At 45.1% G+C, this 26074-nt stretch overlaps 1 protein-coding gene across 28 annotated transcripts in view; it reads right to left on the bottom strand.

Moving 5' to 3' along the window:
- PLEKHA6 (pleckstrin homology domain containing A6) overlaps positions 1-26074 on the bottom strand; it is a 191081-nt gene that overhangs the window by 15331 nt on the left and 149676 nt on the right. For 13 of the 28 annotated variants that reach the window (XM_028734227.2, XM_077928972.1, XM_028734225.2 and 10 more), the window contains 10 exons: positions 21257-21337; positions 16728-16796; positions 15875-15955; positions 14951-15100; positions 13806-13901; positions 8501-8612; positions 7744-7883; positions 5067-5216; positions 2225-2354; positions 1078-1187 (listed from right to left, as the gene is read on the bottom strand). In XM_028734227.2, the coding sequence (XP_028590060.2) occupies positions 1078-1187; positions 2225-2354; positions 5067-5216; positions 7744-7883; positions 8501-8612; positions 13806-13901; positions 14951-15100; positions 15875-15955; positions 16728-16796; positions 21257-21337 (1119 nt within the window). The other 15 variants (XM_028734231.2, XM_077928973.1, XM_028734240.2 and 12 more) reach the window with 8 other exon arrangements.

A 26074-nucleotide genomic window follows, 5' to 3' on the forward strand; every position in this document is an offset into this window, starting at 1 on the left:
AAGCGAATGCTTCCGTTTTCAAACATGCCTCGGAAGTCGAATGGCTTCTGAGGCATGTTTCTCCATTTTTTCAATGGATTTTGCTAATCAGCAATTGTGCCTCAGTTGTCGAATGTTTTGGAAGTCAAACGGTCTTCCGGAACTGATTACGTTCAACAACCAAGGTTCCACTGTATATCCTTGACTGGTATTCCTCCCCTCTGAATATTAAAGTTCTCTTGCCATCTATGCAGAGGAGGGGTGGTTTGCTTTGTGGGCTCAGTGCCCAATGCCGCATGCCCACTGGCTCTGCTTATGCCCTCCTTGCATTAGGCAAGCTTCTGAGGCAGATGCCAGCTGTGCTTGCGAAGTCTCCTCCTCACAATCAGAAGACCTGTGTGATCATACAGAGGAACGGACACAATGACATCTAGCTTACCTTTAGAGCTTTGCTCATAGTGCAGAGGTGGGGCAGGGAGATCTTTTCCAGCCTCTGGGGTCCATTTTATGTTGGTTTTTAAAAAACATTTACTTGGTTGTTCTTGTGCTGCTTTTAAAAATTATTCTAGCTGCTTTTAAGGATATGTCAGTAAATTGTCTTGGGACATATATGTGGAAGGCAATTCACAAGTGAATAGATAATACCAATCTTTTTATGAGCTTTTTGCTGCTGTTTCTAAACTTTTGCAACTTTTCCAAAACATGAGAAGAGGTGAAAGAGCTGTGATTAGGATCTCCTCTCCAGCTACTAACAGGAACAGCACCAGGACTTGTCTAGTACGTGTCTTTTCCCCCAGGGTGTGTCTATGCGTGCGTGAGTGTTCGAGATTTACATCAAGAAAAAGGCATGGGGTGTGTGGAGAGAAAGGCTAAACACCCTCTCTAAAATTGCCATGCCCCTTCAAAGCAGCCCCAAGGTGTTCTAACTAGTAAAACAAAACAAAAAAGGAAGGAGACTATAACCTGAGATCTTCTTAAATTCCTCTCCCACCCTCCTGCTCCTTTCCCATCTTAGCAAGCTGCATAACCCTCTCTGTATGGCCTCAATCCCTCTGATGGTAATTATAATTAGGAAAAGACAGCAGAATTTGATCTTACCCGGGCATTCAGCCCATTGGCTAAGTTGCTGGCACCCCTCCGCACCACACCTGACATGGGGATGGCGTCGTCATCCATGGGTGATTTGGTCCTTGGGGGAACAATGCCAACTGGGAGAATGCAGAGGAGAGGGAAAGGTGTTTCATCAGCAAGAAGCAAAAAGTCAAGTTTCTGGCAATGGCAATAGCAATAGGTATGGACAGACATAACCATGTTTTCTTTATTTGGGACACCATGGCCCTTTGATTGCAAGGAGAGATGGCTTCCCACATCCACCCAAAGATTAAAAAACCTACATTATTTTCAGATACCGAGCGGCTGGAACAGCAGGATTTGACAGCCACAACTTTCACTGAAAATGCTGCTTCTAAGTATTTTTTATGCCACATTTTTCAGTTGCATACAGCTACACACAAGGCTGTTTATATCAGAACACTGTAATATCATACTACACAACAACTAGTTACATTGAAATTAAACAGAAGTGTAAGAGACTTGTATCTAGAGATGAAGCAAGCTCATAGGCCCATTACATCTTTAATAGTTTTGTAGATATGGAAGTTTGGATGGGTGCAGCTTGTCATATCATAGGACCAGTGGGGTGAGCCAAGCTGCACCTGTCAAAATTCCTTCTTCCAAACATCCGAAGATGCAGGAGCCTTGTCCCACACTGCATCTGGTCATCTCCGTGGGAAAGAGCAGAAGAGTGCTAATGGTGTTGACCAGACATCTGTGTCCTTCCAGATTTCAACAGCAGCCTGCACTAGAAATGTACTGTTGTAGTGAAGCTGCTTTTGCATCTATTAACACTAAATTGTCATCATTCCTAAGCCCATCTTAATGGACCATAATGGAAATGGAAGCTTTATTCTTTGAATATACTTCCTCCTTGAGTCCCATTAAAAACAAAAGAGGAGTCTTGCTGGGTCAGACCAAAAGTCCACCCACAACTGCTTCCCACAGTTGACAACCAGGTGCCCACAAGGAAGTCCACAAGCAGGCCATAAGGGCAACAATATGGAGCAGATCTATCCATACAATCTATCTGCCAGTCAGGAGGACTACTCAATAGACAGGTTGTCTGGAGGAGTCCTAATCAGTAAGCCAAATCAGGTCCCCTCCCAGGATGCACATTGTTTGCCAGTACCTTTGTTGAGAGCAACTTGCTTATCAGCATCCGGGTCTTGCCTTGTCTGCAAGAGACCAGCCTCCACAGCAGAATTTGAGGCTGACGTCCGGTGATGGTCCTTCTTGTTCTGCTCAAAGCTGGACTTGGACTGTGGGGGCAAATACAATTCCCTGTGAGGAACTGCAAGGGAAGCTGAAGAGAGGTCCTGTCTCCAAACAGCTGCCACTTTCCTTAACTACACAGGATTTCAGACACAGACAAACACACATGCCAAAAATGAACAGAAATGCCCACACAGAAACAGTGAAAGGAAGCAGTAATCAGAAGAAGCACCTTTGCCCCCTGCCCATCATCCAAAAATGACCCCAAGGAGAGTCCAATGCCCAAGAACCAATCAGCTGGAGAAATTGGGGCAAATTCATGCTCAACTCAAATTTGAAGAACCAAAAGCAAATCAAAGGTGTGGTGGTTCAGCGCACACTGTATCCAAAGCACTGGCATTTGGGAGCAAAGATCAGTGGATTTCTTGTGCTTCTATCTCAAAATAGTGGTGCTTAACACAGTCCCAGCCTTCCAGACTTTTTCTTATCTGTGGATAAGATTTCCACTGTTGTTGTTGTTTTGTTCAATTGAAAGGCAAGCCTATATGAGCCAACAGTCCAAGTAGAAATGGTACCAACAGCTTAGGTACAAGGTTTGTCTCCATCCCATCTACTCCTATTGCTAGCAGGATGCAGACATTTAGGATATAAGTATTGGTGAAGGAAGCTAATTACATAAGCTGCCGTCACCACTCCACTGAATTGGAGACTCAAAACCATACAAGAGCAACAGAGCTTTGGAAAATCATTGCCCCCTTGATCAGAAAATATGCAACAGCTTGAAGAGGTGTTTCCCCACCCCCACCCCTTCCTCTGGGAAAGATGGGCATTTTAACATTGGCAAGGAAACCTCCCCAAGTCCCTCTCCTTCTGCTTCATCTCAAGAGCATCTCTGTGGGCAATCTCTGCTATTAACACAGATGACTATCACAGGGGATGAATGCAGGGAAGGGAAAGGACAATAGAAGTAAAACCACAGCGAGGAATGGCAGAATGAGCCAGAGCAGTTGCAACCATTATATTGGTCCCTTGCACCAAACAGCCTTTCTGTCAGCCTGGGCATTTTATGTACACCATAATGAACTCTGTATGTGGGCCTCTGTTACAACATAAACACCCAGAATAAAAGGTATGAGTCTCTGTGCATTTTGTGCTGAACTTCTAGGCAGTAAAATGTTTAAGGGTTCTATTTCAATCTGGTCCAGAGTGAACATTTGACTCACTTCTCTCTTGTATCACAATAGCATCCAATTCTTGATAAGTTCATAGGAATGACTTAATCCTATAATGGCAACTTTATCCATGGTCACCAGTAAGGCATGTTTTAAAACTTAACTTTTGAGGTTAGTTTTATTACTATGATTGGGGGGGGGGGGGAAATGCTTTGGGTTTGAGAAAAAAAAGCACCAGCCTTTTAGAAAATACAACAACCACCTTAATTCCTCATTTTAATTTCTTAATTCTTTATATGGCCTTGCCCTAAACTTTGCTGCCGCTGTCTGACTTTTGGGATGCGCAAAACCTGTGAAATTCCACTTGGGGAAAAGCAAAGGCGGCTTTGAAGCGAGAGCAGCAGGAGGCTTGGAGGTTTTCTTCCCCCACCTTCTTTGCAACTGACCTATAATGGTTGCTTCCCCCCAACCAGCTCTTATGAGATCCCAATGGCATGATATCCCCTCTCAACATGGGAGATGAAAAACCAGCTCAGCAGCTTTAAAACATTTCCACTACCTTCATGGGGTGTAACACGGATCAGATTCTGCTTGGTGGAGATGTGAAACCTTTGCAGATATTAATCCAAGGTTATCTTACAAACTAAGTAGAGAGTTACTCTCTGAGGAACGTGTCATTGTTCATGATATTCTTGTGGACTGATGTGTTTTGTATATCACTTTCCCACTGGGCAAAGAGGCCCACAAGCCACAGGATACTTGGCTATCAGTATAAATATAGGCCACAATCAACTGCGGCCACAGAATTGCAATCTAAGGCTGGAGGCAGACAGTCATTTTTGAGAGAGATGAAGGGATTCTGACAAAGGCATTGCTTTGCATGTATATTTAATAGTTCTTTTGTCTCATTATTGCCACTGGTCAAAAAGGTTTCACAGGTTTTTGAGTTGTTTCAAAAACCCGCAAAACCACTTTACCAAAAGCAAACACCAGTTAAGGAAGCACACCAAGCAGCAATTTCTCTTTCAAGATGGCTTCAGCTCTCTGAAGAAAAGAAAAGAAAAAATATTGTGTGTCTCCAGCCTAAGTCTCTGATTTGAAATCTGTGTCCCACTCTTGTCTTCTGTTCTCATCCATCATTAGGGTATATCACAACCTGCCATTGAGAGGATGTAGCTCCTGACATTCTCAAAAAGGCAAATTGCCCCAAAGGCTGTTTGGCAGATGACATTTTTCATACCTAGGCAAAATCTACACGTAGGAAAAATATCATGTAATGGGCTTCAGGGAGCATAGGTTGCTTGAGAAAGATGACTGGTTAACCATTCGGCTAGGAGCAGCTGGTGGGGAGAGGTGGTAGTGCTGTGGTCCTGGATGTACCAGGATGGTGAAAGGGTTGGGCAGTGTGGGTTCACCCGCACTGCACTGCCTAACCCTATCCCTGCGCTGTTGCAGGACACGACAATGACACAGCATGGCTCCTCCCCACAAGCTGCTCCCGCACCTGGCTCCACATCCCTCCCCAGTTCCAGGTGAGTGTGGCAAAGGATAGAGCATGCCTCCAGCTCTCAAACTCCATTTTGATACCTGTCCCCTCTTCGCCTCGCTGCTTTGCTGCCAGGAAGGGGAGTTAGGATACGGCCAGAGGCGGCTTTCGGTAGGGAGCGGAGGGACAGTCGGAGGAGATTCCAAGGGCACATATGATTTGGGGAGGGGAGGTCGAGGTGGACCGGGCTCCTGAAGTGGAGAGGAAGCCGAGAAGTGTTAGGAGTAAGAGCAGAGAAACTGTGAGAAGGGGAAGGAAAAGAGAATTAGTGAGACAAAGACTCCAACAGAGACAGGTGTTACACCCAGGACAGGGCACAGCTGCAACCGAGCACCCAGGAGCCCCGATGCCAAATGGCCAGCCTCTCTCTTCATGCTGGGCAACCCAACATCGAGCCACGCAAGCCTGGGATGAGCCTGGTCTTACTGGACCAAAGGCGCAAACTGCGAGGGGACTTTCAGCCGCTTCCAAAATATCTGCCATTTCAAAAAATAAGAATGCATCTCTTTCAAGGCACATTGTCCAAAATGCAGATATTTTATGATCCTTGCAGTCTGCTGCTTGCCCCACAATGTGAACTTATATCTATAGACACAACTGCTGTAGGTTTGAATGACCCAATGGTGAGTGCATACGTGCTGAAATCCCAAGGTTTCGGGAACACAGAAAATGATACCCCCCAAAACATGCATGGGGGTGGAACATGAGTGGGTCTGGGGTTGATGGTTGATTTGGGGCAGAAATTTAGGTTTGATGACAGATGGAGCCAGAGCGACCAAAAAATAAAGATGCCCATCCATTGGCTATTTCCCTCATTGCATTTGGTCATTTGTACAAGTTGGAATACGAAATGCCAGTATCTGCAATGCCTTTTATAGGCATGGAAGTAGCATAGGAAGTACCATATATAATTGTCCAATGCCTTTTGACTCAATTTATTGGATCAGGCTTCTATTTAGGATGGCCAGAGGTTGTAGCAGTAAAAGAAGTTGCTAATCTCCCACTGACTCATAACTACTGAAACTGAATCATTCCAAAGTTTTAGGATGCTTGAAGTATCCCAGCCTAAGGTGCGTGTCAGCTGCTGTCATATCTGAGCACCTTGCCATTTTTATGTGCATCACGTGAAGACCAATTCACAGCCTAAGGCAGCTATCACTACATGGAGAGCTGCTTGTGTAGCAGCTTTTCTCTGTGCTATCAATCTTCTTCTTTAAAATGGTTGCTGATGTGGCGTTGAGATGAATGGCTCACAAAGGCTGTGCCCACATTATTTTCCCCCACCCGAAAAACACACACAATAGGAGCAATTTCACCAGGAAAATATAATGCTGCTCTATACCGAATCAGACCATCAGCCATTCTAGCTCAATATTGGTAGCAGCTTTCGAGGGTTTCAGACAGGAGTTCTTGCCAGCCCTTCCTGGTGATGCCAGGGCTTGAACTTGGGACTTTGTGAATGCCAAGCAGATTCTCTATCAATGAGCTATGGCCCTTGCCTAATGCTCTGCAATGATACCAGCAATGATTCAGGATTAGTAACTCGATAAGTGAGCAGACATAATGGAAGAAGGGAGGGAGTCTTGTTGCAGAGTAAAAAGCCTTCAAATAATTATCCTAATTGCTCATTGCCGCAGTTTCCCAAATAAAAGCCAGCAGAGCAGTGAAAGTGGCTATATCATCTATCACATAATTCAGTCTACTTGAGGGGTTGTCTTACCCCTATGTGTCCACCTGACTGCTTTGATCTGCATAAAGGCCACTTTTATAAGTGTCACATAACGGGTACTTTGCTCTTGCAAAAGAACTGGTCCTTTAGAGTGGCAGTGCCTACTCTCAGCAGTGGGCAAGAACGCCTGTGGTACTGTATTCAGCACCAGCTTAAACCTTTTTTTGTTTAGGCAGGTCTGCCTCGACGTGTGCACACTGCATTGTGCACATTTGTTTCAACACTACTGATTTTATCTATATTTTGATCTATTTTACGTCAATTAGTTTTATAGTTTGGTTTTAGTAGTATTTTCTTATGTATATTTTAAATTGTGTTATGTAAACCGCTTAGAGATTTTTGTTGATTAAACAATATACAAATCCTGTTAAATAAATAAGTATAGTGATCAGCTTTGGGTCTTTTGATTCTAAAGGATTTTTTTTTAAAGTTGAGCACAAGCACAAATTGTGTTAAATTTTAATGGGTGCTGCAGGTGATTGGCCTGCTGTATCAGAGTGCCAGTTACCTGGAATCTATTCTTCAAGCTACCAATCCCTTTGCAGAATACTTATGGTCTTGAAACTAGAAGGATCAACACAGCTACAGGAATATCAAATGAGTAAGGTTAGCTCTACCCTGCTCTACCAGTCTTTTCTTTATCTCCCCTCCTATTGCATATCTTGGTTTAGAACTACTATTGCAGCTGGGAGCAGGGGGTCTGGAAGTCTGGAAGCACCCAAAGTTTCAAGGTGTTTAATCCAAAATTACAATCTTTAAATGGTTGGGTCTATTGCCAGGGTCCCTTCGACTTTCCTCTGAAAAATATATATTGCAGCCTCCATCACCCATGCCAGAGAAAGGCCTGGGTTGCCACCTACTGGTGGAACGATAATCCTGGAAACAGAAGTGTTATGAGAGCATCTTGGCCACAACTGGGAACACTTCCCTCTCTCCCATTTTGCTGCATCTTCATTCAGGCTGCCCTGGGCAATGATAAATTTGCTCACCTCGTTGCTGCCTTGCTTAGTAGGGGAGCTCTGGGATCCCGACACAAGAGAGAAAGGGCTCAGGGGACTGGTGAGGCTGGCTGAGCTCAAAGGGCTGGCTGGACTGTTGGAGCTGTAGGTTCCAGATGGGCCAAGGGATACTGCAGAAAAATAACACGGAAAAGGTAAGCCATTCATGCAAACCAACTGATGATGGATGGATCAGCAGGAAAGGGACCACCTAGAGAGGCCAACGGAAAGTGTGTGTGTGGTGGAGGGAGGAACTGAACCTTCCTTGACAGATCTGTAAATAAAGGAAAGTACCCTTTAAAAAGTTATGATGGTATTGGTCCTGATATAGGTCCTCTACTTGTGCCAACTCCAGACTGATGCAGAGACTGTCCTGCCCTCCTGCACCTATGTCCTGGTTGTCATGCTGCTGGCAAATGGACTGATGTGGTTTATGGCACAGGGAGCTGTAGGATCCCTTCCAACTCTATGATTCTACGAAACTCTTGCTGGTGCACAGCCAATTACACAGCAATCTACCATTAGTTCCTGATCTTTCTTCTGCTTACCCCTGGTCTAAATGACAGTGCCACTCTTCAAATAGATTGCGATAAATGACACTCCTATCCTGGTTGCAAAACATTTCCAGGTGGCAGATAGCAAATTTTGGGTGTACGCATTGTGGAAGGAGTGGCAGATATTGAGATAAGAAGCCAATACTTCTGCCTGCGACTCCAAAGAGCCTGCAAATAAAAGGCGTTGTACTTACCCCTATGCTTTGCTGTGTCTGTGCCCCGAGATGGGTTGTTCTTCCTCAGCCCCTCCATCACATCCTGGATCCGCCAGATCTCCTTCTGGATTTGCCGGTTGAGCATTTCATTCTGAAAGGGCCAAAGCACCCAAAATAATAGTAAGTAAACTAGCACTGCTTCCTGAACTCGATCCTTGGGGTGGGGGAGAGGGCTGTAGCTTATTGGTAGAACATCTGCTTTGCATGCAAGAAGGTCCCAAATTCAATCCTTGCAGTCTTCAGGATGGGCTGGGGACTACCCCTGTCTGAAAACCTGGATTGTTGCTTCCAGTCACTGCAAGCAACTCTGAGGTAGCTGGAGTCATGATCTGTCTTGGTACAAGGCTGTTTCCTATGTTTCTATTTCTTTTAGGTAAAAACTGTACATTCACCTTTATATAAGAGGTGGCTAACCTTGTGTTGTTGGACTAGAACTCCCATCATCCCTAACCACTGGCTATGCTGTCTGGGGCTGATGAGTCCTGGAGTTCAACAACCAGGGGAAAATCTATTATGAAACGAATGAAACTTAGGCTTCAGGGCCCATAATTCCGGAAGGGCCCCAGAAGGGTCCACATTGCTTAAAATTTGTGAGCCACATTGATCTGAGTCAAATTGATTACTTTTTTGTTGTATATATTTTCCCCCAGATTTAGGTCCGCCACTGCCAACGACAGGAGGAGGGCCACAGATTAGCTATCCCTGCTTGACACTTCTACGTATACAGCTAGAACTCTGCAATGGGAAAAACAGCTGGAGGAAGGGGGATTTAAGCACCCACTCAATTTCTCTTGGCAAAAATTGCCACTTTTACAAGCTTCCGTAATCCCAAAGAGATCTTTTTCTCCAAGCTTAGCCTAGCTTCTGCAAAAGGCACACTTTGCTATGGCAACCCTGGGCAACTGCTCCTCTTATCAAGGAAGCCGATGAGCCAAATCAGAAGTTTGTACAGTTTCAAACAGGAGTGCAAATTGAAAAATCACTGTGAAGAAACAAGCTATCAGAACACTGATATAATCATCCAGGCAGTTGTGAATGTTTATATCTGAGTTCGAAGAGCGCTCCAAGACCTGGCCCCCTAATTGTCCCTGATTGCAGAACTGCATAGAGAACTATAACATGTGAAGCAGCAATAATGCATTACATATATTCTGCTCTGGATTCTACAAGTGAAGCAACACTTTTTGGAACAGCTGCAATCACAGCAGAGTGTATCCATGTAGCTCCAGTTCACTGCCTGCTCACACATTACATTTCCCCAGGCCCAGGGACAACTGAGATGCAGAAAAAGAAAGCAGCCAGCTGGCATGCAAGGATCAGCCCAGAGTGCTTTAGAAATCAGTTGTGAGGTTTATGAAAACAATGCAACTGGCCCAGAATCCCTATTTCCCACCCCTTAAAAAATTGGGATGTTGCTTAGCATCCCAGGGACAGAAGTTACATACTGAAGACTGTTGTCTTGTGAGTGCAAAAACTGGTTCAAAATGTTGATTGTTGGAAATTGCTGTTTTCTTTTTTCCTTCTTAAAGCAAACAAGTTTCAAGCTCAGGATGTGGAAATGGCTCAGACCTATGCATTTGCATGTACAACCAGTATCAGTGCTGAGAGTGCATGTCTCGCAAGAATACCTTGCCACTCCACCATGCGTTTCTAGTCTCATATATTCACCTGCCTTTATCTGTTTTCCTGCCACATCGCAATTTCTGCCCCAGCATGACAAATTTTCCATAAACTCACAGACTTAAGTAGTAAAGTTTGAGCAAACTATGCTAAATTGCTATGAGTGTGCAAGTAGTTTTAAAAACAGTGTTTGGGGTCCTTCCACTTTTTAGCATAACACAGAGGTTACACACAGGCATTTTTGCTTTCCTGTTCCACTTTTCATGAGAATCTGTGCAGATGTAGCTTTTGCACACACCTGGGAGATGTCCTGCTCACCCAACTCTCAGCCACAAATATTCTGATCTTATTATTCCATTGAAACAAAGAGATTACAGTTCAAATCAGGATGATGAATCGGATCAGATTGGAAATGTGTGCATGGACAAACCAGAAACGAAATGGTTACCGCAGGAGTTTAAAACCCATTGTAATTACTCAGTGAACAAGGCTGCATACAAGCACAGGCTTATCACTTAAAACATGAGAACAGGCCGAGCACATCATCCTTCCAGCTAAAGCACCGACATTGCCTGCTCTTTCTACCATTACAATCAATTAGTTCCATCAGGAGCTAGCAGAGCTCTTGCTTCCCTTTGAAAGAGCCACTCACAAACATCCTGGCCTGGATATTTATGCCACTTTGGAACAGATGCTGGATGTTCTCCAGCTGTGGAGGGCTGCAGACTCCAGGACTGCAAGCAGGGCATACTGCAAGAGCCACCCCCTGCTCTATCACAACATCTCTCCCTCCCTCTGGAGCTGTTCCAGAATTAATTACTCTCAGGCAGGACACAAACAGCAATAAATTGCTAGGCACACAATAGACCCTCTTCAATGAAGAGTGATCTGTTTTATAACACTCTGGGATGCAAACTTCTGGAATAAATGAAGTGAAAGAAGTTCCGCATCCAATCAGGTTGTTACATAGTGGAGAACAGATGTGATTTCATGCTATGATTACGTTTTAGTGTTTTAATATGGTTAGTTGTAACTTATTTGTTCAAACCTGCTTTGAGTTCTTTTTTCGGATGGGGGGGAAGGATTCAGGATATAATTTAGGAGAGGGTGGAAGGAGGGTGGGTGGGTGGGGGAACAGTCACAGGTGATCCAGTAATGGATTCCTCCACCATCTTGTCTAGTTTGCCCTTAAGCTTGCAATCGCAAGCATTTTTTAGAAGTCTCACTAAACTAAATGGGACTTACTTCAGAGTATATGGGATCCTTAAAAGTGGGTCATTCGCCAAAGGAAATGGTGAGCAGTCTTTACTTGCCTGTTGTACTTCAGATATGCATGTGGCTAGCTGCAGATCAGGGAGAAGACTTCTAGCCTAGCTGTCTGCTCTAGTGGAATTACTAATTTTGCATGTGGAAGGAAATTTTGATGCATGCATAAGTTTCAAAGAAGCCATTTCCTCTGCGCACACCTGTGTGCAGCCTGTACCAAATGCTCAACTCAGTGTTTGAATTCACCCTGATGGTAGCGTCTTCCACACTTGATTCTGTGGTGATGCTTCCTAGGGTCAAGGAAAGCACCCTCTTCCCCAAAGCACTCCTGCAATTAAGTAAACTCTGGCCACATCTGCCAGAGCAGGAACACTGAACCCTTTGCTTTTTAGACAAGGACCGAAAGAAGGCCTGTTGACTCAACTCCCACATTCCTCACACCATTTGAGTGTGTGCTGGGGGATGGCAACAGGGGGTTAAGAACTGTTTGTTTCCACTTCCGTACCTTTGCAAATAAATACTAAGAACAGAAGGTTTTCTATTTGCACTGAACGTGCGCACACAGAGAGACAGAGTTTCACAGAAATCTGGTAGGTGCTTAAATGTGTGGAGTCTGGAGACTAAGCGGACCTCAGAGCAAGGAAGGAAAACAATGCCTTCATTCAGTGTGGCAGCGAGAAGGTCAAGTGTCGTTTACATCGGAAGGGAAGCAAGGATTAGACATCATTACTCTATCTGGTGTCAATGACACGGACAACATCAGCAAGCCAACCTCTGTGCCTGCTTTCTGCTTCAGCGTCTCCCATATCTCACCATCTGCCTTTTCAGAATGACAGCAGAGGGATTTGCATAGCAAGAGGGGTGGGAAGCTGGATTGGGCAACATTGGCCCCCTGTTTACAAGCCTTCTAAAGATAGTTAAGCACTACTGTGAAGCTGCTTCTGGCAGGTCATCAGTGAGATGAATCCCAGCACCAGCAATTTTCTTTCCAGCTAATTCCAAAGAAAGAGGTAATGGAGCCCATATTGGAACTGAAGAACAGACTACAACCCCATCCTATGTCTACGTAATTTCTTGGCTGCTTTAAAATGCGGAATTACAGAAGAAAGGGTCAGAGATGCCTCGCAGAAGTTGCATAAATCCAGGGTTGGTAGGGTATAGTTAAGAAGATGGACCCTAGTTTGGGGAAATATAAGGCTCTACGTTAGGAAAACCCAATCAAAAATTTCCCAAAGCAAACACTGGGAGCAATGACAACTAAATGCAAATGTGGGGCTTCTGTATTAACAACTACTGTAGGAGAGATCAAAATTGTCTGCACTGGAGTCTCTCCTAACATATTTCCACATAGGATTTGCACACCAGTAGTTATATGAAAGTTTGCACATGGGCCCATTAAATATCACATGCCAGCTCTTCACATACCGTATTTTTCGCTCTAAAGGACACACTTTCCCCCCTCCAAAAATGAAGGGGAAATGTGTGTGCGTCCTATGGAGCGAATGCAGGCTTTCGCTGAAGCCTGGAGAGCAAGAGGGGTCGGTGCGCACTGACCCCTCTCGCTCTCCAGGCTTCAGGCAGCTATCCGCAAGCCTTTGGAGTGCGGCGGGAGTTCCTGCCGGGCTCCGAAGGCTTGCGGATAGCAGCCTGTTCTGGGGGCTGGGGTCGGGGGAAGCTCAGGGGGCTGGGGTCGGGGGAATAATTCCCCCCCTTCATTTCCCTCCCTAAAAACTAGGTGCGCCCTATGATCCGGTACGCCCTATGGAGTGAAAAATACGGTAATTGTTTTGTGCATGCACAATAGGTGTGACTGGTCATGGTAGTAGTGCACAGTATTTTAGGTGCACATACATGCATAACGCTTAAAATCTGGCTCTGATGTTTTAACTTGCATCTAGGAAAAGCAGCCCGGTCCAAAAGTCAGTATTTCTTAAGGATGGATGTGTGAGAATGATGGCTTAATTATGTGAAATGATAACTGTACAGTGGTACCTTGGTTTACGAACTTAATCCGTTCCAGAAGTCCGTTCTTAAACCGAAACCGTTCTTAAACCAAGGCGCACTTTTTCTAATGAGGCCTCCCACCGCCTGTGCCCTTCCACTGTTCAGATTCCGTTCTTAGACCGAGGTAAACTTCGCAACCTGGGACATTACTTCCAGTTTTGCAGTGTTCGTAAACAGAATCGTTCTTAAACAGGACTGTTCTTAAACTGAGGTACCACTGAACTGAATACAGGTGGTTTTATTCTTTTGTTTACAACTTTATAAGAAGAGAATCAGAATCAAATCTGCCTATCAACAAATGCTTAGACATCCCCACAGGTCTGTGCCCAGTTTTGCTCTGGATTCGCTAGCATTTTCCTTAAACACAGGAGGTCTGGAGGTTTCGTTCTCTCACCTGGATGTCCAAGTTCAGTTGTTCCCACAGGTCATCATGTAAGGCTGACACCTCACCCTCCAGGTTCTCATATTCTATGGTGCTGTTGGCCAAAGCCTGTGGGGATTTGCAAACAGTCCCATCAAGATACCAACACACTCACTCGCAATCTCCTCTCCATGTCCCTGGAGCGCAGAGGAACTAACTAATATTAAAAACGCTAACTACTGAGCCATCCATTTGGATGCCAGCCCAGCCTGGCTGTGCACCACAGTACAGAGTAAATCTTCACCTAGGAGGTGGTAGCTGCATTGGTAGAAACTGTTGTCTTCCAAATAGCTTCTTTGGAGGACAAAGATCACCCTTGTATGCTTCCCATGCTAGCATTTAATTGCTGCATTCTGGAAGACACAAACTGGCATGATATTTGTGCGCTGGGGGAAGCTAATGGACATACAATGAGAACAGAAAAGAGGACTTCACTCAAAGTGAAATGAACAGGAGGTTCTCCCCAGTTCTCCCCATGTGTTTTGCACAGAGCAAACTCACAGCATGCACTCATGAACCGGAGGGGTTCAATTTGGGTGCTATTGCACCTTCTCATTGGGCTGAAAGAAGCTTTCTTCTCTCTCACTCTCTCTTCCTTTTTTTTTTAAATGAGAGAAAAGGAAATGAAACAGAGAGACAAAATAAAGATTTATTGTGCAATGCCAAGCCCACAAAGCATTCCTCTCTTCATCCCCAGGTTTCCCCTGACACATGCAGCACCAGCGTTGGCAATGCAACAAGAGCAGGCAGCCCATGCTGGCTCAGCTCAGCTGGAGACACAGGCTCCACTGATGCAGCTCGTGCTGCTGCAGAAGCATCAAATACTGTAGGGCAAAGAAGAGCCAGAAGAGAGGGCCGTCTTTGCACTATTCTGCCATGCAGGCTGCACACGAACCATAGGCTGGGCTGTGCTCTCTGCTCCATTTAACAGCAAGCTTATTGGGCACAGCTGAGCATGGTAGGGGCAGTGCATGTTTGGATGGGTCAAATATACTTGATCAACAGGGACCAAGTATGTCTTTTCCCTCCACCACCTCCACCACCATTGTTCTTGATCCCTGAAGGCTCCTGAGTGTCTGGGATTTCTGCAAGAATAAACAGGGCATTTTCTTTATTACCGTGCTGGCTTGGGACAGCTCCACCCGAATATTGATCAACTGGTTCTGGAGGGATTCCTTCTTGTGCAGCAGTTTTTCAGGGTAGGCTGGTTGGCTCCCAAACATCTCTAGCTCCTGGTGTGTCCCCATCAATGCACTCTCCAGACTTTCCTAAGTGAAGAGAAGAGTAAGGATTTTTTTTAAAAAAAAAAAAAGCTGATGGTTAGGAAGCAATCTGGAACTCAGCTGACTAGTGTATAGTTAAAATTCTTTTTCTGGCCTCAGGCATTCAGCCTTTCTGGGTCTTATTTCTAAAACCATCACTTGTTCTGTAGGACAAAGCATTATTGCAACTGAACTGGGTTGAAGGCTAGAAAGTTCAGGTGCAGGCTGAGTTGGACTTGCTCATCTGCCTGAATATCTAGACATGCCTTCTTCCACAGCTTTCAGAGATGTAGGTCACTTGGTCACCCCCCCCCCCCATAACCTCCACCACACATACAGTCTTGGAAAGAAGGAACCTGGTGTTGCATGAAGACATTTTCCTGAAATTTCTTTCTGCCTGTGCAATAGGACTTCCTCTCCCACTTCTCTCCTCAGGTGCCTGCCCCCAGACCTGCTCTGCAGGGTTGGGGGGAAAGCAGATTTGGGGAGGCACACAGGCAGAAGAGAGGTACAGCAGAAGTCTTTGTACCAACAGGATGACTTTGTTGGATACAGCCCTCTATGAGCAATACTCCTGCTACAAAGGCCACTTTTAGCATCTCTGCCTCCTATTTTGGGGAAACTGGAAACATTTGCCACAAAAATAACAACCTCTTGATGATGCCCACAGCCTAGCAAATGCAATAAGGTTCCAGCCTCAAAAAGCCTCTGGAAAGTTGGCCAAAAATCAGAAAGCAGCTTGCCGATGGCATTAAGTGTGCTACGATACACGCCCCTTACCTTCTCTGCACGAAGTTGCTGCACCAGCCTCTCCTGTTCCCTCATCACCTTGTTTTGCTCACAGAGCTTTCCCAGGAGCTTCTTTCATGGAGGACAGAGAGAAAAGAAAGGCGAAATATAAGATTCATAGCAGAGTCTGGGGTGGGGAAGTGAATGTAGCCCTCTAAGTCTCTCTTGGGCTCTTCCCAGGTCACATCCCCTCCTCAGCCACATCCCTTCTGGCCCTGCCTTGCACTCTACTTGGGCGTCCACCCCCCCCCCCCGAATGTGTCATTGCACACTGATAAAGATTATTGCAAGTGTGAATGGAAAAAGATGCAAGTGTGTAGGAACTAGCCTGCTGTCCAAAGATGTGCATTCATTGCTCCACCCACCCTTTGCCTTTGTTCTCACCCAGCACTGGCATGTGTCCCCCAGAAGGTTGCTCAGAAGCAAAAGTGGCCCTTGAGCTGGATAAAGGTCCTCCACCCTGGTTCACATAGCAGAAGGCATTCATCTGCTTTGAACAGATCTCAACCTGGCCTCCGGGTAGTAGAGCCTCGGTTGCTGGGGCTGCACAATCCGAGCAGGGCAGACTCACAAACAATGATGCCAGCATGAAAACACAAACCCAGAGTACAATGGGTGAGAATGGGGCAGGAAAAGCGACAGCCCGGGGTTGGTGAACGACGGCGACCACAAGTGCTTGGGACTTTGCAGCTCCCCTAGCAGAATAGATGCCTGTTTAATGATGTCAAGATAAATGGAGAGGGAAGGCACAGCTTGCAAGGGGTGGAGAATGGAGAGGTGGCAGCGGAAGAGGGGATGGAAGAGGCAGACAGGCAAGAGGGAGGGAGGGAGGAGGTGCTCTTACATCTGTATCTTGCTCGCTTATCTTGTAGGTGTGCAGCGACTCTCTATAGGCTTCAGGGAAATGAGACACCTGCAAAAACAGGAACAAATCATTCCTGCTCTCTCCGCCTTTGAAGTTGACATGTCATGACAAGCCCCTGGGGAAATCCAAGGCTGCTTCTGCTTAGTGCGTAGGGGTGGGAAGCCCTCCATGTTTTCAGGTCCTGCAGCTCAAGCCCCAACTTTCTTTCACCAAGTCTTTTTTAATTAAGCAACATTTACTGGGTAGAATAACCGAAGGGAAAGGCACACACTGTCTAGCATTTCCATCACTGTGGTCTGGGGGTTTCTGCTTCTCGGTTCCCACGGATCTATCCAGCTTAGACTGCAGACTCCTCACTATCTTTCAAAATCAGCTGTCTTTCATCTCATCAAGGGAGGCAGCTCTTGCATACAATGTAGTGAGAGAATTGCTCTTTTCCTAACTGCATAGAATTGCTCTTTCTCCTATCCCCACAGATGTCAAGTTTATAACAAATATATATATAATGGCAGTTGCTCAGATTATGAGCAAATCAGCTATTCTACTATGCATGCATGTTAGACATGCAACCTCCATTACGTTACAGATCACCAAGCAATTACACATGGCCAGTCATACCATAAACAGCAGCTCACCTTCACAATCGCAGCAACTGCAATTGTGAATAGATTTAAATATGTGACCTCTCCTCCCCCTCCCCCCGGCCTGCCCGGCACTCACAGAATTCAGGAGGGTGATGGGGGAGTTCCCCTAAATGCGATAATTGCTATGGGCCAAAAGTTAGCTGCTCCATGTTATCTACTAACACACACTTAGTTAATAGATGTATGCAGAGCTAGTATATAGCACACAAGGAAGACCAGAAAGAATTTTTGCTGGGGTTTGTATGCCTAAAAGCAGTGTTGGCTATTCATGTGCAGTGCAGATCTTTACATGCCAAACAGGGGCCAATGTCTAGGATGTTGCTATAAAAGGGTGGCTGATGAACAGGTAACCAGAGTCCTGTCCCCAGGAAACAGAGAGGCCAGGATAAGTGGGAGGCTGGATTAAAGAGAAACTTCAAAAAGAGCACGGAAGGATCCTGTATTGTTTTCAACTTGAGACTTTGCATTGATCCAGAATTATAGTCAGACGCCACCACCCTCTGGTTTTATTCCCAGTTTATTTCCTGCTTTGAATTTCAAAGCTGCACAAGCCCAGGGTAATAGATTTCACAAGCTGCAGCCATGTAGTGTTGTGATTTGAGGTTCTTCACACAATGTCCAGCTCCCCTGCTTATGAGCAACCACTATTTTACAGACGGGACAACTAATGCAGAGAGAAAGCCAGGTCAAAGGTGGCCATTTTAGAGCATTGGCCTTTGGTGTGAATTCATAAAACCAAAACTCAGCTTTGCATTGTTTCCCTCTGGAACAGTGATATATCCAGCAGTACTTACCCAGAAGGGGTGTACGAGTATCACAGGAGGGCACTGATTAGAATTGATGCAATCCAGCACAGAAGAAAAGCATCACGTCAGAACCAGAGTTTTATTATTATCAAGCAAGCTACCATGTTACAATAATACATCAAGAGAAAATAAGTTCTTAACTGCTAGTTGGCAGAACCTGATCAACAGGAACTCCTCTAACACAGAGAGTGGTGATATGAGAAAAGTCTCTTCCGTGAGCATGATGTACCATGCTACAGATGTCACTCTCCATTTAAGTAGCACCTGTAACACTGTTCTCACCTTCATTGTTAGGCAAAAGAGATGTAGCTCAGTGGCAAGGCACGTTATTCTATGATTCTATATTTTGCCTGCAGAAGGTCCCAGGTTCATATGTGGTATCTCATATAGGACCGGGAAAGATCTTTGTCTGAGGCCCCTTGTGAATCTTGTTGATTCCAGATGGGATCAAATCTAAATGCTGACTCAAATCCTGCCCTATTTGAAATGTAATGGACAATGTTTTGGATTGCATCGTTTTCCTCAAAAATAATAATTGAGCAATAACTGCTGAGTTCATTAAATCACTAGCCATACCTTTTCCCCTATAAAGTAGGAAGTGGTTGCTGTTTTCTGTGTGTGTAGCTAAAAGCAATGGAAAGATGCCTGTTCAGAATCTAATTTGCCAGATGTCACATGACCATAGGGGGGGGCGGTGTGTGTGTGTGTGTGTGTGAGAGAGAGAGAGAGGGAGGGAGAGAGGGAGGGGCTTGGTTTTGCTAGGCTACACAGCCTGCAAGAAAGTAGAATGGTAATTGTATCTGAGTATCTTCAGTGCCTGATTTTATAACTTTAAGATCACTGTTTTGCCCTGGGTGGTGCTAAAGCTCTGCCCAGTAAGTGACCGCTTTATATTACTTGGCACAATGCTGTAGGGACACAATTTTCCCGAGGAGAAGAACGATAAGACTGAACAGATCCTATGAAACAACAAAGGAAAGCATAGATTTCATGTCACTTCCAGCTATCCCTTATCTGTGCTAATCCCATATTTATATGTCCCCTGATATGTTAAGACAGCAGTGCTAACTTGAATAAAATATTGGGAGCAGAGGCGGGTAAGCCCTGCTACACTTAATTGATCACCACTTGTACACCACTTGAATGGCAATGCCCATCAACTGGAGGGGTGAGCAGACCCCCTCAAATATTTTATTGGGTAAAAAATATAAATTATTGGGGGAGGGGCTGAAGGGACCTTGGTCCCTAGGAGTTGGCTCCTATGTGTAAGAAGTGCAGGCCACTACTCTTCACGAGGCACCAATGTGAAACTGTGTTGGAACATTCTCTCAGGGGGTGAAAACCACCCCCAGGTGGAGCCGGAGTTAGACAAATTCTAGCTATGTGGCACTTTTCTGACAGAATATCCTTACTCTCTGGGGTAATTTGGCACAGTGCTGTGAAAAAAGCAGGAGATAGGAGGTACAATGTCTCATCAAACATGCCATTCTGTTTTCAGATTCAGGTAATGGCAGTGCTGAACTCATCCCCAAACTTAGTCAAGGATCTCATCTAACCAGTGATTATTAGCCTGTTCTGCTACAGTCTGCCTGGACAATATAAAGAGTAGCAAATGCATCAGAAAGTACATTTTGGTGATAAAGGTGACCAAATGATGACTGAAGCTTTAGAGATATAAATGGATGGTGGTTGGCTTGTTGCAACGGCAATGAGATGCAGCTTTTATGATGATATCACCGACTGTATTGCTTAATGGGCCAAATGAAGAATCCCAATCCTGCCAGGAAGACGAAGTTTCTGAACACTGATAATCCTGACTACATGCAATTGAACTGGTCCCAGTGGTGCTCACCACATGGCTCAGAGACATTATCTTCTCTTGCCAACATGGAGATCCTACAAAAATAGACACACCTAGCACTTGATATGGAAGGCTTTGACTGTTGTCATTATTATCATTATCTATTTTATACCCCACCTTTATCCCTGACAGGACTCAAGGTGGCTTACAGATAAAAACAAGAATTGCTAAAAGTTAGAGGGGGGGGGGGACAATAATTTAAAAAAACCAATTAGATAATTAATAGAATTAAAACTATATACATATATAAACTCTGTTTAAAACATACAAATAATTACAATAAGTGGGTTCTGAAGCTCAACACTGATTTCTGAATTAAATTCCAGGGCTCGGTACTGATGACCCTTTAATAAAATTAAGCACAGAAGCTGATCATTCTGCTTCCCAGTGGACGTTCCCACTGTGGAGGGAGCATCCCCCTAGATCTGATGCATGGATATGTTCCTTGGGTAGGAGCCTAGATAGATCCTATTCTAGATCCTAGAATATCCACATAGATTTTTATAGTAAACTATTTTGGGGCAAGGGTGTGGGCAAAAGGTAGAGGACTCTCTACCCTTAGCAAGAGATACCAATGCAAACTTAAGTGCCCCACTTCACAAATTCCAATGCTAAGCATCGGCGCTAAAAACAAGGTTTGCTTCAGCGTCTTGGCTCACATATGCTAATATTAATACCTAACCATTTTCCAGGGGTGCACTACATTTTGCAAAAGTAATACCCGAAAGGAAAGAGGAAAATTTGTCTTCCCCCGCAAACCATTGATAGGCTTTTTTCGCCAGCCCCAAAAGCCATGACAAGCAGTTCGTAACTGAAAGTTTTAGGTTTTAACCTAAGCCATATATGCATTTATTATCTTATCTACAGAGAACACAGAGAGAGAAAGGTTGGCATAAGGTGGCACAGAGCTGCTGATGCAGCTGAGATTAAGATGTTGAGGGTCCCATCTACCTCCAACCTGTGGGTTAAGATGTGGATTCTGAGTGACTTCAGGAAATTAGGATCACTGTCAGGCAAGGGCACAGTTGCCTTACTGGGCTCCATGTATAAATGCCATTTGTAGAATGAGATGTTGAATGGGCATCTCACAAATGGATGTGGATGTGAGGTGCAGAAGGGTGACACTAGGGAATGGTTCTGCCATGCAAAAGCAGCTGGAATGGCATGGTTGATGGCAGAGCTGCTGTGATGTCTTACTTGCATGTACAGTTGAGCCCTAGGGGAAGAGCTCTCCACCATTCTGTTCACCATACTGATCAAAGTCTCGCTCTCGCTCATCTGCGGCAGACAAGGAAGGAAAAACATCAAGATGCTAGCGGAGGCACAGCCACTGCAGCTCAGCCTTGAACACGTGTGACCGCTAACACATAAATCTGAAAAGACCTAAGACCTACACCGGTGCCTCAGAACAGATGTCACAAGGCAAAGACACACCCAAAGGAAGTCCACAGGACTGAAAAGCACATCAATGTTCAGAGTGATTACTGGGCTAAACAAGATGTGATGCTAGTTGCATGGCTGCATTTAATGTGCACTTGGTGGATCATGAAGAAACGAAGCCTGAGTGCAAGGAGGAAGAATTGAGTCCTCCTCCTCCTTCCCTCATAGTTCCAAACAAAACATGGTTTTGATACACTCTCACAAACACTCATCTAACTACCATTTGCATATGGAGGAAATTCTCCATGTACTTTTCTGGAGTTGCTCCTTTCCCATGCAAATGGGCTTGCCAATGAAACTTTAAAAAGAAATGATTGGGGCAAAACATCACCCTACAGTTCCCAAAGAGGCATATCACATGGGTGTATCATATATAACACCCTCTGCTTAGCCCATTCACATCACAGGGGAGTAGCAGTGCTGGGGAAATAATGTTTCATCCCAACCCCCCCCCCAACCCCCATGCAATTTCCCTAATCACACACCCATCCAAAACTGTATTTTGGGACATAATAATAACAGCTTGGGGGGGGGGGATTTAGATCAAAAGTTTAAACACCCCCTCCCTCAGTACTACTGCTCCTACCAAACAGCCACCCACAAATGATTTAAAGGGAGATATTTTATATATAGATCAGGAAATCTGATCATGGATCTCCCACGTCATATCAGTTTCAGCCTTTAACAATAGGATGACGGATAGGGTGGAGCTGTACTTACAAGATTTACCTTGTTGATACAAAAGACAGACTTTGAGTGAAGATATGTTTGGGCCTCCCTCTGAATGCTTTGAAATCCCAATGAGGCTTAGTACCTCACTTCAGGTCCCGCCAGACATACATACTGCACATTCATGATGATTTGCGCTCCTAAGAGCACAAATGAGAGCCAGTGTGGCGTGGTGGTTAAGGTGTTGGACCAGGACCTGGGAGAACAGGGTTCAAATCCCCACCTGGCCATGAAGCTCACTGGGAGACCTTGGGCCAGTTACTCATTCTCAGCCTCATCTACCTTGCAGGGTGCTGTGAGGATGAAACAAGGAGGAGGAGTACTATATACACCACCTTGAGTTTCTTGGAGGAAAGGCGGGATGCAAATGTAATGAATAAGCAAAATCATAATGATACCAGGGCTGTCCCACTTTCAACACTGTTTGTGCCTGCAGAAGTGTTGTGGCAGTCCACCTGCATCATTTCTGATCAGTGCATATGCTGTAATTTCCCACTGAAATCCTGCAACTTGTTATACAACAAACACCCTGGTTCATTTTCCTCCTGCTTTTGTTGCCCTATAGCTCTTCCAGATAGCAATTAAGTGGTAGCACGGGGGCAGCGTCAAAGAACAAATGAAAGCAGAATAAATTCATCGCTAATGCACTAGGGACGCAGGTGGCGCTGTGGGTTAAACCACAGAGCCTAGGACTTGCCAATCAGAAGGTCGGTGGTTCAAATTCCCACAGCAGGGTGAGCTCCCGTTGCTCAGTCCCAGCTCCTGCCAACCTAGCAGTTCGAAAGCACATCAAAGGTGCAAGTAGATAAATAGGTACCGCTCCGGCGGGAAGGTAAATGGCATTTCCGTGCGCTGCTCTGGTTCGCCAGAAGTGGCTTAGTCATGCTGGCCACATGACCCGGAAGCTGTACGCCGGCTCCGTTGGCCAACAAAGCGAGATGAGCACCGCAACCCCAGAGTCGGTCACAACTGGACCTAATGGTCAGGGGTCCCTTTACCTTTTAATGCACTATTATTGTGTTGAGAACGCTTTGCAGAATGCACCTACAAAAAGACCACTAGCTTGGGGGGGGGGGGGGGGCTTACTCAGCAAACAGCTACTTCTGCTTATTAAACAGGAGCACTTTCTTTGATGACCAGAGGCCCCTCCTCTTCTCGCTTCCCCAGACATGCAGGGCTAGTTGAGCCAGTCTCTATAAGCCCCTCTAGCTCCTGGTGGGACTCAGCTTTGCTCCCTTTTTCAGGATTTTAGGACTGGTAGAGGAGGATTCATAGTTTCCTCATTAGGATACACTTGAAGTGGAGGGATGGGTTTTATCCAATGGAGGCTGGTGCCCATTAGGACTAGTAGGGACCAAGACAAGGAGACCAACAGTAGGTGCAGCCAGAGCCACCAGCAGGCAGAGCCAGCTAATTGGTGATGCTCAAGCTAAGGAGGAGGCAGCTGATCCAATGGACTGGCCTTCGCCTGAGATTTTGTCCATGCACAAAATCTCACTGGTTGTCGTATCTGGGCTTGATAATAAATCCCTCCCTCCAGGGCTACTACACATTAGCTAATGATCCAGGGTTTGTTTGGTTTTCGTGCCTTTGTTTGCTTGAATCATCTGGAGCTGTTTGATTTGAAGAGTTCCTTCCACTGTGCATCCCCTTCATGCTCAGAGCACACTGTAGCCTAGGTTACACAGATTGATTCTGGAAGAAGGCGGGAAGAAGAAATGTGTGCCCGAAACTACTGTGTGTGTGTGAGAGAGAGATCTTGCAATTCCTTCCAACTCCATAAGGTTTTATGGAATGGAGTAATAATAATAAAACAGTTGCTTAAACAAAAATCCCAAGAGTCAGATGATATTTGGCTGACATACTTCTCCATTAGTCAAGTGAAGCTGATGGTGTTATAGCTCTCTCTAAACACACACACACACAAAGTGCACTTTCAAACAGAAGGCACCAGGGCATAACAAACAAATAGGGCTCTGATGTTGCATTTCATTGTGCTGTTTTAAATCAGTCTTTCTCTGTGGGTCAGAAGGGGAACAGAAAGAAATGGAAAGCCTTGAAGAATCCCTTTTTATAGGGAGAAAAGCCTACTATCAACAACGGCTGCCCAACCCGGAGCACTTTTAAGTGCCGCCTCCTCCTCAGTGGCTTCAGTCCAACACAGACACAAGCACATCTTCATGATTACTCTACTGATGGGGGATTTACTGACTCCAAAGATGTAATGAGATTGTCTCTGGAGCAGGCTTGCTTATTGAAATGCAGACTTTTTCAGGCCAGCATCAGACATCCATCAGCACTTGCAATGAGATTTTCAGTTTTTATATATATAAAAAAATCCAGCTTAATCTCCTCTGCTGATGTTTTCCCAAAAGGGGTTTCTTTTCCTGTTTCTCTAAGGGTAGGTCAGCAAGTGTCCCTTAACATGACAAAATGTGCATGAAAGATTGTTTCAGCTCAAGGCAAAGCTTGTGGGGAAGGCTGTTTGGGTTAGTTGCTTGGTATTTGAATTATCACAGTATACTGAGCTGCTTTATATTCATGGGTTTGTTGTTTTTTAACAAAACCATTATGGTAAAAACTGGTTTTATATTATTGATTTCTGCGCCCGCCCCACGCATTTCACATGCACACTGAACCATTCTTTCTGGTTAGCACACCTTTACATACGTAAGCATTCTTACACACAAAATACATATATATTCTGATGCTTAGTTATTCAATACCTCAGATTAACCATCTGTTTTGTCCATGTTTTTTAAACATGAAGTACCTGACCTGAATAATTTTATTTTATTTTTTTAAAAAAACACCCAGGTCTGTTCTTTCCCAAACTGAAACCCAGTTTTGACTATCCAAAAGTTGGATAAGGTTAAATGAGTCAGATAGCTGAGTTTGTATGCAATGTCATATACCAGCTTTCCCCAACCTGCTTCTCAACAGCTGGTTTGGACTACAACTCCCATTCAGCCCCAGCCAAAACATCTGCAGAGCACCAGGTTGGGAAGGCTCCATATGCAAACTTGATACATTCACAGACACATACAAAAAACTCATGGACTCACTTCCACTCATGGACAAACTATTATCAGTCTCCCAAACTGTTTCATAGGCAAAAGGTGGTGGTGGTTGTTTTTGTTGTTGTTGTTGTTGTTGTTGTTGTTATTTTATACCCCGCCCACTCTGGGCGGCTTCCAACCGAATATTTAAAACAATACAGCATCAGACATTTAAAATTTTCCTAAACAGGGCCGCCTTCAGTTGTCTTTTAAAAGTAAAATAGTTGTTTATTGCCTTGACATCTGCTGGGAGGGCATTCCACAGGGCAAGCGCCACTACCGAGAAGGCCCTCTGCCTGGTTCCCTGTAACCTCACTTTTCGCAGCGAGGGAACCGTCAGAAGGCCCTCGGCACTGGACCTCAGTGTCCGGGCTGGATGATGGGGGTGGAGACGCTCCCTCAGGTATAGAGGACCGAGGCTGTTTAGGGCTTTAAAGGTCAGCACCTTTAAAGGTCATGTGGACCTTCACTTGCCTTACTCCCAAGGCACCCATGGAACCTGAAAGCACCAGGGTCACACACACCCCACCCCACCCTTTTCACCTGATCAGCCAGACTCTTGTTGGGAACAGACATGGAGAAAAGATCAGATAGTATGCCTCCCTCCCTTTCCACTTTCTTTACCTAATCCTATGATCCTGCAACAAGTATGCAGGTAGAAAGCCAGCAGGGATGTTCAGAATGTCACACATGCAACTATGTGCATGTTGGACAGAGGTCATGGGTGTGGGCTCAGTGCAAGGACTTCCTGGTCCTCAGGGAACAAGTATGTTCCCTTTAGGTCCCA

Source organism: Podarcis muralis, chromosome 5 (assembly GCF_964188315.1).
Source record: "Podarcis muralis chromosome 5, rPodMur119.hap1.1, whole genome shotgun sequence".
Classification (NCBI taxonomy): domain Eukaryota; kingdom Metazoa; phylum Chordata; class Lepidosauria; order Squamata; family Lacertidae; genus Podarcis; species Podarcis muralis.